The sequence below is a fragment of the Amphiura filiformis genome, chromosome 6, assembly GCF_039555335.1.
Source record: "Amphiura filiformis chromosome 6, Afil_fr2py, whole genome shotgun sequence".
NCBI classification, from domain to species: domain Eukaryota; kingdom Metazoa; phylum Echinodermata; class Ophiuroidea; order Amphilepidida; family Amphiuridae; genus Amphiura; species Amphiura filiformis.
This window is the reverse complement of record NC_092633.1, coordinates 36,806,032-36,822,812: the sequence shown is the minus strand read 5'-3', so window position 1 is coordinate 36,822,812 and position 16,781 is coordinate 36,806,032. Positions and strand designations below refer to the sequence as shown.

At 37.4% G+C, this 16,781-nt stretch overlaps 2 protein-coding genes across 3 annotated transcripts in view; one reads left to right on the top strand and one right to left on the bottom strand.

The window, feature by feature from the left end:
• The window catches only part of LOC140155367 (carbohydrate sulfotransferase 15-like), a 32,828-nt gene extending 29,972 nt beyond the window's left edge, over window positions 1-2,856 (top strand). For both annotated transcript variants that reach the window (XM_072178184.1, XM_072178185.1), the window contains exons 7-8: window positions 1,615-1,759; window positions 2,510-2,856. In XM_072178184.1, the coding sequence (XP_072034285.1) occupies window positions 1,615-1,759; window positions 2,510-2,694 (330 nt within the window). In that variant the 3' untranslated portion in view covers window positions 2,695-2,856. The remainder of the gene's footprint in view (window positions 1-1,614; window positions 1,760-2,509) is intronic.
• Window positions 2,857-6,318: 3,462 nt separating this feature from the next.
• On the bottom strand, window positions 6,319-8,433 carry LOC140155366 (uncharacterized). The gene is made up of 2 exons (XM_072178182.1): window positions 8,067-8,433; window positions 6,319-7,144 (listed from the first exon to the last, which is right to left on the bottom strand). The coding sequence occupies exons 1-2, from the start codon at window positions 8,314-8,316 to the stop codon at window positions 6,786-6,788; spliced, it is 609 nt and encodes a 202-aa protein (XP_072034283.1). The 5' UTR covers window positions 8,317-8,433; the 3' UTR covers window positions 6,319-6,785.
• Window positions 8,434-16,781: the final 8,348 nt, after the last annotated feature.

Sequence of the window (16,781 nt, the reverse complement as noted above, 5' to 3'; positions counted from 1 at the left end):
ACCTATTTGTATATAGCTTCTACAGTGTGCATACCAGTAAGCAGCCTCCATTGACTTTCTGTACAAACAGGGTCCAGGAAAACGTCATTTTCTTTATTCCAGAGCGACTCAGTTCTGCAATTTGAAGATCAGATAAAGACATCCAGTGTAGAGAAAATATACGGAGTCCAGTGACTTTTTCCAAATGCCGACTAAATAAGACCACCTTATAGCCCATGCAGCTTAAGCCACCTCACAAATAGCTTCGTGTTTCTAAAATGTAACACATTTTGAAAGTTTAGCAAAATCGTCATAAAAAGTCGGATCCTGCTCATTTTTCACAGACATCTATTTCCCAGGCCTAAATCAGGATTACATATGAATCAGGGCCTAATACTATAGTTGAGTTATAAGCTTTTTCTAATGTATTACATTTAAGTCATAAGTCACTTTTCCTCGTTTGAAACACTTATTTTTTCCTCCCAGGGTGCACAGTAGGAGACTTGTATTTACTGGTGTTCACTCTACTACTCTCAGACATGCATGTAGTAAAAGTGTTATAACTTCTAAATTATTCACGCAAGACGTAGTATAAAAAGATACATTCTTTGAAAGTCAAAACAACAATTATGGAGAAAATTATAAAAAAGTGATTTTTGGCAACCTTTTTAGGTACATCATAACAAAAAATACTCTTTCCAAAAAGTTTTGTTTTCTTTTTTTCTTAATCTTGAGACTTCATTCCAGGAACAGTGATCATATAAGCAAGAAAATAAATTTCTTAAAATTTACACACGCCATTCTACACAAAATGCTGCATAAAATCTGAAATAGACCAACAATTAATAAAATAAAAATGAGAAAACTGTTTTTCGAACCGAACTTGCTTTTTACGGTGAGCATTACTGCTTACCTATAGATGCTGTATTTATTGAGTTATAGTGTACCTAAATCGTCATTTCACCGAGAAAATGAACATTGAATAATGGCCGTTGAAGTTAAAAGTTTTGCACTTAGATCGAAGCTCACATGAGAATGCGACAACTCTCGTTTTTTCCTACACTTTGTATGAACATCGGGTAAATCAACATCCCTTTGTGGACGAAAGAACTTGAAAAAACACCTCACATTTTATCAGCTAAAACGGTGCTGCTTCCTGCTTTTCACGCACTTTAAGAAACAGGTCTTGTTCCACACTATTTCACTTACTGTTTGCGAATTATCATCTGTGCAAGGATCTTGTACGCATTCTCACATATTTCATGTGCTGTGTGCCAATTATTGGGCTGTGAATGTGGTTCAGAAAGCTGTTCCATGTCAGTGCATTTTGCTGTTGTTTCAGTTGGACAACTGCTTGGTTACTGACATGTGCTTATAGTAGATCTAGTATTGAAGTAATCCTGTGTGTAATCATGGTTCATTTTGATGGAGAGGATTTTAAAATATGAAAAATTAATAAGTTTCTTTTTGAGCTCAGTTTATTAATAAACCAGGAGTAAACAAATTAAGACAAAATACTTATGGAGTCTAAATTCGACCGGCTGTTGACCACTGGTTCCGACCGGTTTCCATTGTTTAGAACAATAGGAACTTGTTTGCCAAAATGATGACAGGTGTCCTTTTGTTTTATTTTAGCGTATTTACGTGGGGATGTACTCAGTATATTTAGCTGACTGGTTACAATTTTTCCCGAGGAACCAAACCTTAGTCATTCGAATGAAAGATTGGCACGATCACTGTGTTGACGTACTGCGAACAATACACGAGTTTTTAAAATTGTGTAAGTATAATTATTATACTTGTTCCATTACTATAGTGGAGTCAAATTATTAAATTTTGGGGCTCAGAATGTTATATAAATTCCATTTAATTAGCAGGAAAGAGCGAATAGTAATTTTTGAATCAAGAAAAAAATGGGAGGAAAGTTGTATTTTACCAGTTTCCAGCGAAATTTTCACTGAATACGTCTTAGTGTTTATTAGTATCAACGTGGACGAATATGTGTCTCCTCTTACTCTGCCATTAAAGCCATAATGTGTGATTTGCTTCACAGCGACGCCCTCAATTTTACTCGGATTTCTACTTTTTGCATAATTATAATGCCCAGTGGTGTACTAAAATACCACGTAAAAGACTAAGCCTGAAGTGCTTTAATAACAGTAAAATTTTACTTTTTATATTAAAACCGGGTCGACCCGGTTTTATTCAGAGTTCATCGATCGACTGCTTGCTAACATCTCCCGTGGATGTCAGCTTATGTGTACACACGTCGAGCGCGATGCTCCGTGTAGTATTACATGTTACTATCGGCGAGCGCAGTACACGCATTGTAGGCGCTGGAGTTATACCTCATTTGTTTGGCTCGAAATTCAAAGGGGATAATGTGATCAGTGAAAACAAACATTTAAATAGAAATCTATTCTTTTAGCATAATCACACATTGCTTTAAGTCATTAGGCCAGTATAAACCTAGTTTATTTTTCTTCAAAGTTTAATTGATTGATTTCTTACACCAATCTTGTAATTTCAGATCCTTTAAGAAGTGGAGAACTATATCGGATATGTGAGCAAGAAAAGGCCAATATCAGAGCCGATGATAAAAAACACATCGGACCCATGCTGGACCAAACAAGAAAAATATTGGATCAATTTTACGATCCTTTTAACGTGGAACTAGCAGACCTTCTCAATGATGATCGGTTTTTGTGGAGATGATACTGAACATAAAATACTTATTATTGATGAATACACGTCTATAACTCTTAACGAGAACCACAGACGAGTGGGCTTGAGATGGGATTGAAATGTTATATAAAGTTGCTTTTTCAAGAATTTAAAACCCAATTGTAATGAATTTAGGGGTTGTGCAATCTTTCTTTCTTTTCTTTCTTTCTTTCTTTCTTTCTTTCTTTCTTTCTTTCTTTCTTTCTTTCTTTCTTTCTTTCTTTCTTTCTTTCTTTCTTTCTTTCTTTCTTTCTTTCTTTCTTTCTTTCTTTCTTTCTTTCTTTCTTATCAGAGCTTTTTTCTACACCTTTCTTTTTTCCAAACTGTTCTTAATAATGTCTGCCACACTTTTGTGTGTGTTGTTTTTAAAGATGACTCTTTGCTGCTAAGTGGTTTATATGATGTGTAAAGTGTGAAGTAAAGTGTGTGAGGCTTCTTGTGGGTTTATGCTAGGATTCTTGAGTAATAATATATTATGTAACTCATACAAAGATTCTTATCATTTGATTGTCACTTACTATTGAACATTTTTTACTATTTATAGAAAAAAGACTATTGCACTCCGCGCCAGTGCAATAGTCCATTTTCCATTGCACTGGCGCGCAGTTACCATGGCAACGATGACATACGTGGGCGTATATATATTGCGAACGGTGACCGCCTCGACTCGCCAATTAAATAGGTGTGGATGTCGCTTCTAAAATAAATACAGTTTGTAACATTTTTGTAATTTATTTTGTTTTCCTGGCTGGTGATTTAAATTAAATGGAATATAAAGAATTTTATATGAGTTATATAAAATAAATATTGAATGTTTTTATTTGTTTAATGGAAAGAATATTGTCATTCAGTGAAATATGAACTGTTCCATTCAACGTTCAAAGCCTCGTTGAATGGAACAGTCCATATTTCACCTCATGAAAATATTCTTACCATTGTACTCATAAACATTCAATATTTTTATACTATAGGATAAGCCACTCGTTTGTGCAAATGCGCAATCAAGCGTGTGGGGGTATGTGTTGTGTAAGAGGTTGACTTGTGGAAGAGGTGATGCATATGTCTTCTATAAGAAACAATCTAAATGAATCCATTCTCTACATGCATCCCTAGTGGTTTATCTCAGACACCTGTTCAGTGGCGTAGCTGGGATTTTTTCCAGGGGGGGCAAGCCTGTATGGGGCGGGGGCCCAAATCCACCAAACAAAAATTTTGCCGCCACTTCCTCAAAAAGGTTGACCCAATTTTTTTTTTCGGTGGTTTGAGAAAGTGAAGAGCAAAAAAAAAAGAAAAGAAAAAGGAATACAAGGGATAGCCACTTCATTTTGATATAATATAGTTCTATTTAACAAAATTTTTAAATTGTTCAAATTCTATCCACACTAGGGGCTAGGGGCGGGGCCCAAATTGGCATTGCCAGGGGGCACTGCCCCCCCCCCCCCCCGGGCAGCTACGCCACTGCACCTGTTGGATAGATCAGGGAGGCCACGTGACATATGACACGATATTTCCGAAAAATTCGAAGTAACCTTGAGGCCACAGAAATTGTGTTGGGTTTTTTCTTGTGCTGTCCGTATCGTACTATAAATTACTCACTGGCGGCGCAAAATTGCAGCAAAAAGGGAAACAGGGGGACAAGAGTTATGACTGGGGGCATTTGCCCCCCCCCCACCCCCCCTGCATGCCCCCGTGGCGCCGCCACTGAAATCACTACGCTTTATTATTATTATTCTATGCAACTGATTGACATATTGGAAATGTGATGTTATTAAAGGCCCATTCAGTGATTTGCTCATCCGGACGATCGTAAGATTTTGGTACCTTTGAAATTGGCATAGATGTGCTAACATAGCCTGCTAGTGGTTCGGTCGAAAGCCGTGTATTTTAGACAAAATAAAGCATTTGCATGATTCTGGACTTTTGATACTGACAGTACAAAAGTCCGACTCGAGATCGAAAGAAGCTCACTCTCCACCGTACCATGCGCGTTGCGTATTGTTTCTACTACTTATTACATCAGTAGCTACTATTTTAAACAAAATACACAATTTTAACTGTTTTTCATATTTGAATTGACCGTTAGTTTGCCTCGGTGACCTTTAATTGCTTATTTTGTTTTCTACTACAAAATTAAGCGTCTGTCTTAAATCAATTTAGACTCTACTTCCCCGTGTTAGAAACACTGGACTAGGAAGTTTTTCCAGTCGATTGGTGGCGCACTGTACGAAAATCTCGATTTTCTCGAGTCGATCTGAGTTGAAGTAGAAAATTTCTAAAGCTTCTGTTTTTTGACTAATTTGTCGATGCATTCAGGGAAAAGTGGTTTAATGAAATTCTGTAGACTTATTCTTTATTTCTAAGCAACTCTGACAAATTTCCATTTTTTAAATGTTCCTGTGAAATCACTGAAAGGGCCTTTAAGAGATCATATGGCAACGTTTGCACAGTATTTTGTTGTTGGATATGCGAGCACATCAGACATATCGAATTACATTATGAATACGAGGAATGTCCTGATGATGTCAAATAATTTAAATTTTATGAAATTGGTGATATTTGTTTCAAATTATTAAAATTGAAATTTTGATATTTTTGATATTTAACAGTCCTCGAAGTAAACTTTATAAATCTAGGATATGTACTTTAAGTGTATGTAGCTAAGAGGAAAAGCCATCCATCATTGACAATGTGGACTTTTTGTATTGAAGATATACATTTTTTTTCCAAAAAAATATCTACAATGTTTTGGTCTTCTGGTAGGATGTCTCGTTATCTAGGTAACAAAACAAGTACCATTGACCTTTTTTGCTGTGTTAGGTGCTACAAACCTATCCGTATTTGAATTGGTTTATAAAAAAGAGCAATTTGATGTTTTTGACCCCCATAGAGCCAAAAAACGTGGCCTGTGACCTTTTTGGTTATGACTCAAGAACCGTACGTCCTTGATAGGTCAAACTATACATTTTCTGAACCCTTGAGACTAGAGGAATGGAATGTTAACACAATTTGAGCAAGTTTGAAATTTGACCCTGTGTAAAGTTCGATGACCTTTTCCCGACAAAAGCTAATGCGTTTCAATTGCTATCAGGCTGTTTTGTGTAGCCCATGATGTCAACGACCTATAGTAAAAGTACAGCTTTGCCCCCCCCCCCCCCCCCCCGACTCACACACTATATAGCAGAATCTCCCACAATAGAGCATATATTCAGGTAACCATATGAAATTAGTTCCTGTTTGACTGCAAACGCGAACTCACTCAGGAGGCACGGGGAAATCAGAAGAGGTTTAGGTAAATATAATGAACCGTTTTATTTATCATCGTTTTACAAATCATCCATAAGATGAGGTATTTTTTATCGTAACAAGCAAAATACAAGACAATTTCCATAAACTAGGCAGAACTCGGAACTGAAAGCAGAGGCATACCTCGTATTGGTACGGGAAATTGTTCTTATTACCACAAAAAAAAATCATTATCGCTCTGATCTTTTACCTAAACACATTTTGAGCTTTGGGTTAGAGTTCATAGAACAAACGTTAAAGGTTTAGTAGATTAGGTCAACCAGGCACTGTCTCCTAATATTATTTACGTTTTGTAAATACCGGTGGGTAAAAACATTGATTTACCCAATTAATAAATAGTACTTTAAACAATCTACTCTTTGGTCAATCTATCTAATATGACGGTGACTTTTGAGATATCTACGCATCACATTTATACATCTTCCTGATAATGTACGTCAATAACTCTTTGGGCATGGCCAAAGATGCTCTTAGACTAGACCTTAACAAACAAAATGGCGGAATATGTATCTTAAGTCGGACAATGGCGTGACCTGGGGTCCCGACAATGCCCTTATGAACTCTCACCCTCCGGATAGAGGCGGAAAGGTTAAAGGTCAACCTTATAGTAATGAATGCTGATTTATTCTTTTTTGTTTCGTTTACTCTATAAATACCATGTAAGTTACAATTCAATATATTTGGTTGTTACCCAAACATTGTAGTCATTAATTATGTCTGAAATAATTTGAAATGTACCTTTTTTGTTTTAGCCTTAAATTGCTTTAATATTAAATGAATTAGGCAGTATAATAGTAACAGAAGCCAAGTTTATGATCATTATCACGCCCAAAATTATGTGGAGTAGATCCAAAGAAAAAATTGGGTGGTTTGAAGAGATCGTCTTCACCATCCCAGTGGAACCATTCCTCTGCCAATTTCATGCCATTCACTTGCTGGCATCCATCTTTATTCTTCTGGAAGAGATAGAAAGGATCATCTGTGGGAAGGTCGATTGGTGTGGTATACGAACCATCATCTCGGCAACAGAAATAAATGAGCGTGTCTTTGTCATACACTCCTTCGGGTACCTCGCCATGGACTTCATTTGAATTCAACAGTTCTTCATCGTCCCATACTACGTGGCCTTCGTTCAAGCCTGTAAGAATAGGACATAGAATAATGAGTTGGCCTATGTTATATGTTACGAAATGAGGTACATTCTAGCGGTACCTCTTTTCTTATCATAAATAATGTACAGCTTGTCTTGAGCCACTGAAATTCCAGTGTAGTAACTGGATTCCTTGCCCCTATAATATATTTTTTGTTACCAGTGTGTTATTATTTTTTGAGAAATATGCAAAAATAGTCATAAATTTATCAAGGGATGTAGTACCACCTTAATGCATGTAAATGACTAATTAAATCACGAAAAATAACGAAGTCTTAGATTCACCATTAGTCATGTAATTTCTTATTCTTTACCAATGATGCAAATTAATGTGAAATGCTATTACTGCATTTCAGCATTATTTTTCTTGAATAACAAAGTTATCTTTTATGACTAATCTTTAGTCGAATTAGACCTGGTTTTGATTAATTAAATTTTAACAGTATTGATAAACACTGATAATGGTGTTTAAAACAATCAATTGTGTGACAAGGACACTGGAAGGAATGTTGTCCACGGACTTTTGACAGGACCATTACCAGTATATATGACATAAGCAAGAGGTTTTCATTTTTAATACTGCTCCCTACAGGGAATTCATCGTCTTTCCATCAAGGTTACGCAACAGTTGGTCGTACAGGATATTATAAGACAAGTTGAGAGCAGTTTCATGATGTGACGTTGTTCAGTCCAGCTTTCCAGGAAGTGACATGTATAATTGAAGAGCGAATTAAAAAGACTAGTTTGCGTCTGACAGCAGGGCAAAGGCGCGGCGCGATTTGTTGCTGACCTGCGCAGTACGGCATTTTTGGTCTGGTTGACAGAACATCATACGCAAACTAATTCGGTCTTCAATTATACCAGGTGTAATTAGTTTTTCAAATGTTGACAACAAGACGTGATATCTTACCGGGTGGACAAGTTGCACCTTTCTTGTAAACACAATATTCACCAGCAGGGAACACATATTCATTCTCATCCTCGTAATAATTCACCTTGTTGCAGAAATTCAACTGTATCATATTCCAAGTGAACGGTCCTTTCAGATGAATGTTTCGAGACCAGTCATTGGATGGTAAGATATCCTCGGTGTCTTGGATACGGTAGCCGATTTTCCAATAAAATGGAGTACCGGGACATGAAAGGGTGTTGTCAACCATTGGTAATGCGTAGGTACCAACAGGCCACTTAACTGAAGACGCTTGGTTTACTGGATCTGCCAAAAGAATGAGTCCATATTGTTAACGTAAACTTGGATTGTATTGAAAAGGCATATGTGATGCGATCAAGCAAAATCAGTCAGAACTCGGAAATAATGATTTTGATATCATGAGCCTAACAAAGAAAATATTTCCTTTTGTTTCCTGTTGTTTTGGAAATTCTTTAATTACTCATATCTTTGGAACTGGTTGTTCCATTTCAATGGGGTTTTCTGCAAAATACAGCTTTGTAAATTGATGCTTGATCGCATCACATGTAGGAAGACAAAGACACGCAGTCATAATTTTCCTCAACACCCAAATTACAGAGCAGAAATCAACGTGTGCTCCCGTCGTAAGGAGCAGTCCCGGGGGAGCAGTAACGTTTGTGTGCTTTTTGTCGTCATTTGCGATGCTAAAAGCAGTGGTAATTACCGCAGTGTTCCATTGAAAATAATGCTAATCATTTGAGAGAAAAACGAAAAAACAAAAACAGCATGTGGCTAATGGAAATTTATTACATTATATTAAATGATCACTATAATATAGTGATGATCATTAGCCTTTTAGAGCCAAGTTATGATCAATTAAATCTGGTTAACCAGAAAAAATTCAGCTGGGTGATGATCTAGAATCGTCCGAGGTCAATCGGTTATGTACAGGGCTTGCAATAATTGTGACCTGCTACCACAAAATGAGCGTCAAGTCGCGAGTTGGTAGTTTCGAGACGGAACACAAAGGCTATTTTAGGGGCCTGGACTCGTACGCATCTGGTCTAATGGTAAATCCGGCCCTAAGTTTGAAATAGCTCAATGGTAGGCCTAAAAGACTAAATCGGCCAATTTTGTGTCGATACTGAAAATGTTCGGTTGGGGCATGCAATACAAGAAACATGTCGGACACAGCCTTCTTGACCACCTTTTTCGACTTCTTTTTGGGTTGGCCCTTTTATTGTTTTATTTGTTTTAGTCAATATACTGCTCATATAGGTGCTTTTGTGCAATTAGCATTTCAAAAGATTTCTATTTCTTTGTCAAGAAGTCAAGTATATTGTCGAATATATTGATAATAATCGTATGGCACTACATATCGTAGGCCTATGGATTCCCTTTTTCTTTCCCTTCTCTCCCCCCCTCTTTTTCCTTTCAGGCTCTCCCTCCTTTCTCTTTTTTCGCTGCACTAGGGGGCGGGGGCCCAAATAGACATTTTTTGCCAGGCTTATTGATAATAATCGTATGGTATTGCATATCGTATGAATTCCCCATCTCTTTTCCCTCCTCTCCTCTCTCCCCCTCTCTTTCCCTCCTCTCCCCTCTCTCCCCTCTCTTTTTACTCTCTCTCTCCTTTTCCTCTTTTTTCCTTGCGCTAGGGGCGGGGCCCAAATAGCGCTAGGGGACAGGGGCCCAAATAGGCAATTTTTGCCGGGGGGAATTTGCCCCCCCCCCCCCTGCCCCCCGGCAGCTACGCCACTGTCGAGACGCCCAGACTACTGCGTGGTGTTCCTTGTTTGCCTCGCACCTGTTCAAGCCAGTAGTATGTCTGTATGTCCTTTCGTGAATGGGGGAACATTGCCATTCACGAAGGACATACTGCTAGCTTGTAGTCAGGTGGACGGCAAACAAAGAACATCAACTGTGTCAACAAGGATGTCTCGAAACTACCAACTTGCGACTTTACACTCATTTCGTGGTAGCAGGTCACAATTGTCAGGCATTTCGAAGTTGCTTTTAGCTACCCATCCCCTATCCCATCCCTATCTGTTCTGCTGTGTTTATTTGACATTTTGTTGTGTTTTTATGATGGCTATGAATATATAGTACATTAAGGGCTGGGGTATGAACGTATGGACAGTATTTATTGTGAGACATTAGAGCACATCAGACATATCGAATTGCATTCTGAATACGAAGCATGACCTTCTGATATCAAATAATTTTGATTTTTTGAAATTCGCAATGTATTACACATTTTATGGCAAATCATTAAAAATTGATATTTTGATATTTAACAGTACTCGAAGTAAACTTTATAAATCTGATGATTTATACTTAACGTAACGTAGGTGGGATGAAAAGCCGACGATCAATTGAAAATTTTGACTTTTCGTATTGAAGATATGGATTTTTTTCCCCCCAAAACACCAAAAAAAATTAGGTCTTTTGGGAAAAAAAATCCATATCTTCAATATGAAAGGTCAAAATTTTCAATTGATCGTCGGCTTTTCCTCCCAGCTACATACACTTTAAGAATATATCATATTTTTATAATTTGTCATAAAATTTGTATTATATCGTGATTTTCAAAAATGAAAATTATTTGATATCAGAAAGACATGCTTCGTATTCAGAATGCAATTCGATACGTCTGAGGTGCTCTCATGTTCCATAAAAAATACTGTCGAAACGCCATAAACGCTCATTCCAGTTCCCTTAATGGTAGCTTCTAAATGATATAGCCCCAGCGCTTAATTCTTAAACTAAACTAATATGGATCTCTCCCTTTTTTCAGAAAAGTCTTACACAGAAATCACAAATGAAAGTCAGAACTAAAAATTTAACATTCACAATCACATTGGAGCATGTAGAGGGCATGGTGGTATATCGGTACGGGCTCCGAATCGTAATCAGAGGGTTGCGTGTTCGAACCCCTGCAGTGGTGGTTTCGTCGTTGCCCTTATAAACTAGACCCGTGACCTGCATTGTCTCATATATTGGAATTTTTAAATTGCAGTATAGCATTTAAAAGGGGGATATCTTACCGTTGTTGCCATCTTGGCGTGCTAGAGAGTTCGCCGAAACAGATGCAACGGCAATCACCAACAAAGGAAACGTCAGCAACATGGTGTACTGTAAAATAAAACTATAAAACACACAATGGTTTAATATAACATTTAAACAAACCATTGTGTGTTAAACTGGTACTGTTTTTGCTTACTATCTACGACTCTACAATGTTAATACATTATTGTATCCGACCTTAAATTGTTAACATAACAAGAACTTCTTATATAAATTATAATTTTGTTTACGAACACATGATAAAATATATTTGTTATACAGAAGTTAGATTGATTTTAGGTATTAAATCAAATATAAATATGGACATCAAATTAGTAAACTTAACAATAGGAGAAACGCAATTTGAATTATTTAAAACAATATGGAACATACACACTAGGAAATAATTTAATCGATGTCAGTGTTTTCTCATAGAGTGAGAGATATTACTTACATGCGATGACGACAGATGCAATCTTCTTGTGAACAACATATCAAAAGCAACCAACACTTTCCAACGCAATTATATCGTGTCACTGATAACACAGTATCTACCAACGAGTGTATTAATAGCACTTTCGATGTCGATATTATTTGTTTATAGATAAGAGGAAAACAGATGATAATGAAGCCTTTTTAAAAATGTGAATTTTGTTCTGAATACAATGTTATCATATTGGATAACATTGTTTGCTGTATTTTTTAAGTCACGAATATACCATGCGAAAAAACATGAGCAAGTCGTCGAGGGTACACATTTATTTGTTACTTTTAAATGTTGACCTTGGCCTATAATAATGAAAATAAAGTCAATTTTGTAACACGAACTACAAGCTTGTGTATCAAACGTCATCATATTTGCTACTAATATAAGTCTTTACCCCGGAGAGGGCGGTCACTCCCATTCATTAGAGAATGAATTTGGAGAAAACCTTCTGAGTACAAACACTCGCTGAGCAGCAAGACCTTCCCTCTAAGCTTTTAATCCGATAAGCTGATTATCTATTTGTTTTCATGAATTGGAAGACATTCTTTGATGTATTACTGAGCTTAATCATCTGTAATTACTGGAGCGTGAGTCACCCAGGCTGGTGGCTCAGCATAGTATTTTATTAACAGAAGGTTTTCTCCAAATTCGTTTCCTAATGTGTGGCATGTACATCATTCGCGATAATCAACTTTTGAAAAGCACCCTAAACAAGGATTTAACCCTTGGCTAAAATGATACCCTAAACAGGTAACACGCGCCTGTTTTCACACCCTAAACAGGGATTTTATTCCTTGCATCAAATTTCATACCCTAAATTTCATTTCAGCGTATTAGCAATTGCAAATTTGCTACCCATTTTTCCCCCAATTTTTCATGTTTTTGACACCCTAAACACGATACGCGCGTATCGTGCCTACCCACGAAAAACTACCCTTTTACGCGTTTTTATTATCGCGGATGACGTACAGTACAGGCCACAATGGGAGAGACCCGGGTCTTTACCCATTGCCCATGACTCAGTTCAAGTAACCATACGGGGATATGACGCAAACAATGGGTAGCTTTCTCGGCCTTTTGGTATAATAAGGTGGTATTACACCCCCTGATAATTTTTTTCAAAAAATAACTACACACTGGTAACAAAAGTTATGTATAATATAGGGGCAAGGAATCCTTTTGTTACCAGTGTGTTATTATCTTCAAAAACAGTCACAAATTTATCAAGTGGTAGTACCACCCTAATGTCCCACTTTTCTAGGCCAATTTTTTTATATGGATTGGTCCTTTTTGTCAAATTTTTTCAGTAAAATCGCCCACTTTTGCCTCACTGTCAGCCAAAATTTAGAAAATTTCCCACAAATTTGGCAACATGTTGTTAAAACAGACACAATCTGTGTTAAAAATTTGCTGAAAATGTGACTTTTGGTTTATCGATGGGTCCAAATTTCGTGAAAAATTGGTATATTGATGGGACAGTTTTCAAATTCTCAGCGGCACACCCCTTCCCAAACAAAACTTGAGTACCGAATCCAATGCAACCAAAATAAGAACAATGTCTACTTAAAGCCATATTATAACATTTTCAAACAAAATAGATTAGCATTTCTTTGCCATAAAATGTTAGCTTTTACTGTCAGATATATCCCCTTTTATTTTTGAGTCGAACAACTACGGCAAAGCAAAGAAAATTGGAATTTACTACCAGCGCACATGTCGCCAATACGTACCATTCCTTCGGTCATGTTGTGGTACGACCCTTTGTTGTGTATATCAACGCCCGCACGCCGTGTACGTACTGTGTGTTATTAACATCGTGTATGCGTTCGACTAATAATTCCATCGTAATAATACAGCGCCGGATCCGGCGTTTTATTCAAAATCTCTAATTTTGACAAAACTACAGCACCTAGAGTCTTGATTTTTGCAGGGTATATTGGTTTAATAAAGTACAATTTAATCGTGTAAAAAAAAGGAATTTTAAAAATTCCGTGAGGGCGTCTTCCTCAGCAAATGTTATAATATGGCTTTAATATAACTATGACGCAGTGGCGTAGCGTCATGGGGACACGAGGGGCACGTAACCCTATGTATGTTTGCTTTCCTGGCTTATCATTTTATCAAATCAAAATGTAAATTAAAAATGGTGTGCACAAATGCATATATAGGCCCACTTACATATTATCAGGTGGTGTAGGAAGCGATATCGCCAATTTTGAGGTCGTCATTGGATTAACACATAATCATGAAATCTTCACAAACAATTCTAAATTTGTTATGTGGTGTCAAAGCAAAATTATCTTACTCTAAAACCGTCGGGGTACGACAGTGTACCACACTGCAAGTATGTTAATTTTCCATTTGTAATTACTAACCGTGTATTTTGAATGGGGCTGTCAGCCCTGTATCTTCGCCAGCCTCGTACGTCACGTGTTGCGCTTCCTACGCCGCCTGCATATTATTATCGAATTATACAGTAGATGTTCATATTCCTTATAATTTTAAAAGGGTTTTTTTTCCTTCTTTTTTAAATGACGGTCGACCTTAACCATCAGAGTAAGATAGATGGTAAGTTAAATTGTTATTGCTAACATGAGCGCAAAGATGGATCTACGATTAGCTGAAGCCATTCATGTCATTTGAATAATGTAAGCCTCTTTTTGACGGTCGGCCTTACCATAAGGTAGCAGGTTGGTACGCTACCTTTAAGAGTAGGATGCGCGTTTCACTGTTTAGAACAATATAACCCGGCTTTAACCGGGCGGAACCGGCGGTCGACCACTGGTCGATTTTTGATTTCATCCCTTGAGGATTGTCAATTGTTTAGTATGCTTGATAAAAATCCTTGGTGGTGGCACAAGCTCAAAGAAACTCATTACTTAAAGGCCCATTCAGTGATTTGCTCATTCGAAGGATCGTAAAAATTATCAAAATTCAGATTTTGGCACCTTTCTTAGTGTCATGGTTGTGCTAACATAGCCTGCTAGTCCACCTGCTCCTCACGTATGTACATGGAAAACACTGTGACAATACGTAGTGTATTGTCTCGGTGAAGACCGTGCTTGGAAGAGTATGCTGTATGCTAGCATACGTATGGTCACGGTGTATACCGTTGTCAAAATACCACGTACTTTAGTACAGTAATAACGCCCTCTGTTGGTCATAATTACGTATTTTCAACGTAGTGAAGAAATATTTGAGGTAATATGCGACCCCATAGAATATAAAAAGCAGAATATTGGTATGTTAAAAATCAAAATGAGGTATGGGGCTGGGGGCTGGGTGCATGGCTACGGGGCGTTATCTCAAAAGACAATATTGCTAAGACAATATTGTTCAAGGTTGCGCCGCAGGCTTATAAAGAAACAATGTTGCTCCAAAAACAATAGCAAACAAGCTTAAACTATAAATTAGCCCCCGATAGAGGGCAGGACCTGAAGAATGAGGGAAATTTAGTAAAAAAAATGTGAAAGTAGGCCTATGAAATGGGTGACGAGCTGTCCGTAAATATAACAGAATTTTCGTTATCAGTTCGTCATCCTTAAGGTTACTCTTGCTTTCTTGCCCTGCGGAGCCCTTATATCGGGGTCCCACTTGGAGTGTTTGGTCATCGTATGGGAGTCTCCGGCCTCGGGCCTGCCAGCCCTGCGGCCTTGATGTTTTTGGTTGATACTGGGCCCCAGCATCAACAAACAACAATAAGTAGCCTTAAAGGTGACGGGCTGTCTCTAGTTTAAAAAAAAATAACCTCAATGTTAAAACCTTGAGTAACCTTAATGTAACGACCTTGAAATGTAACTTCTAAAAATACTAGTTTTTATATTCTATAGTGTTATATTAGGGCTGGGCAAGTAACCATCATTTTTTGAATTCATGTGTAGAATCCAAATATCGGGTTCCTTTTGTCATCAGTTGATCCCTTAGGTTGGTTCTGTGGCAAAATTCAAAATGGCCGCCAATATGAGCATTTTTACACAAAATGGATGTATCATTAGCCTATAACATCACACTATACCATTTTTTCATGTTGTATAGGCCTCTCAAGGTAAATTAATCATACAGGTAATGATATTATTCACCAGAGTATTCACAGTGTTTTAACTGATCCTTAAAAATTCAAAATGGCCGCCAAAATGATCATCTTTACACAAAATGGATGCATTATTAGCCTATAACATCACACTAAACTATTTTTTTCGTGTTATATAGGCCTCTCAAGGTAAATTAATCATACAGTTAATGATATTATTCATCAGAGTATTCACAGTGTTTTAACTGATCCTTAAAAATTCAAAATGGCTGCCAAAATGACATTTTTCTTAATGTTCAAACAAATTTGATGACTAGTATTCCCTTTAGAAGACAATCAAAATGGAATAACCAACCGATGTATTTCTTCTACACCACTTTATTACATATATAGTACATTGTATATGGCTGATACATTCAAGTAATAATATCATGATAAGCAATGCCAAAATCAAAAGCAAAATGGCGGCCAAAATGTGGATTTTTTTGACAGAGAGACCGTGGACAATTTCTTGGATTGTTTGTTCCTTATTCGATTCTGCAAGTGAGGGGGTTAATGTCCACCACTCTCTGACCCCATCTGCCTACAGCTAACACAGCCTGTGGACAATATGAAACAGAAACATGGTATGTTGCCAAGAGCACTTACTCGACAAGAAAGATAATGTAGTTACTGTAGGACTAGCTGACACAACAAAAGCTGCTGGACACAAAATGTATGATAAGGCTGAACATATAACAATTGATGGACCTAGTGGGAAAGACGGACAATGACGACTGGGTATGTGGAGAATATTTCCCATTCATTAAAAGATGGTGCTGCAGCATACGAGTTTAAATTGCGCTGCCTTGCTATTTTAGCCAATTCTTCTGTGGATGGAATAAAACATCATGTTGACTTCTGGATTTCAGACAGAGCTGCTGACTGTGCTACATTACTAGATAATCTGGGAATCAATTCAAAAATAAGATAATCAAATGCTGTGCTCACATTGTATTAGGCATTGATCATACTTGTAACAAGGTGTTCAGAGACATAGAACAGAAGATACCCCGGGGAGAAGATAGGTGTTCAGAAACTGCTGCAAGTCTCGGCTGGGGAGAGGGTTTTCACCTCTCCCAGTAGCCAAACT

What these genes read in the sequence shown, in the direction of transcription:
- LOC140155366 (XM_072178182.1), bottom strand. Translation starts at nt 8,316, where the DNA reads ATGGTTGACAACACCCTTTCATGTCCCGGTACTCCATTTTATTGGAAA. An exon ending in AGGTGCAACTTGTCCACCCG is followed by an intron (nt 7,145 to 8,066) that starts GTAAGATATCAC and finishes CTATTCTTACAG; the next exon opens with GCTTGAACGAAGGCCACGTA.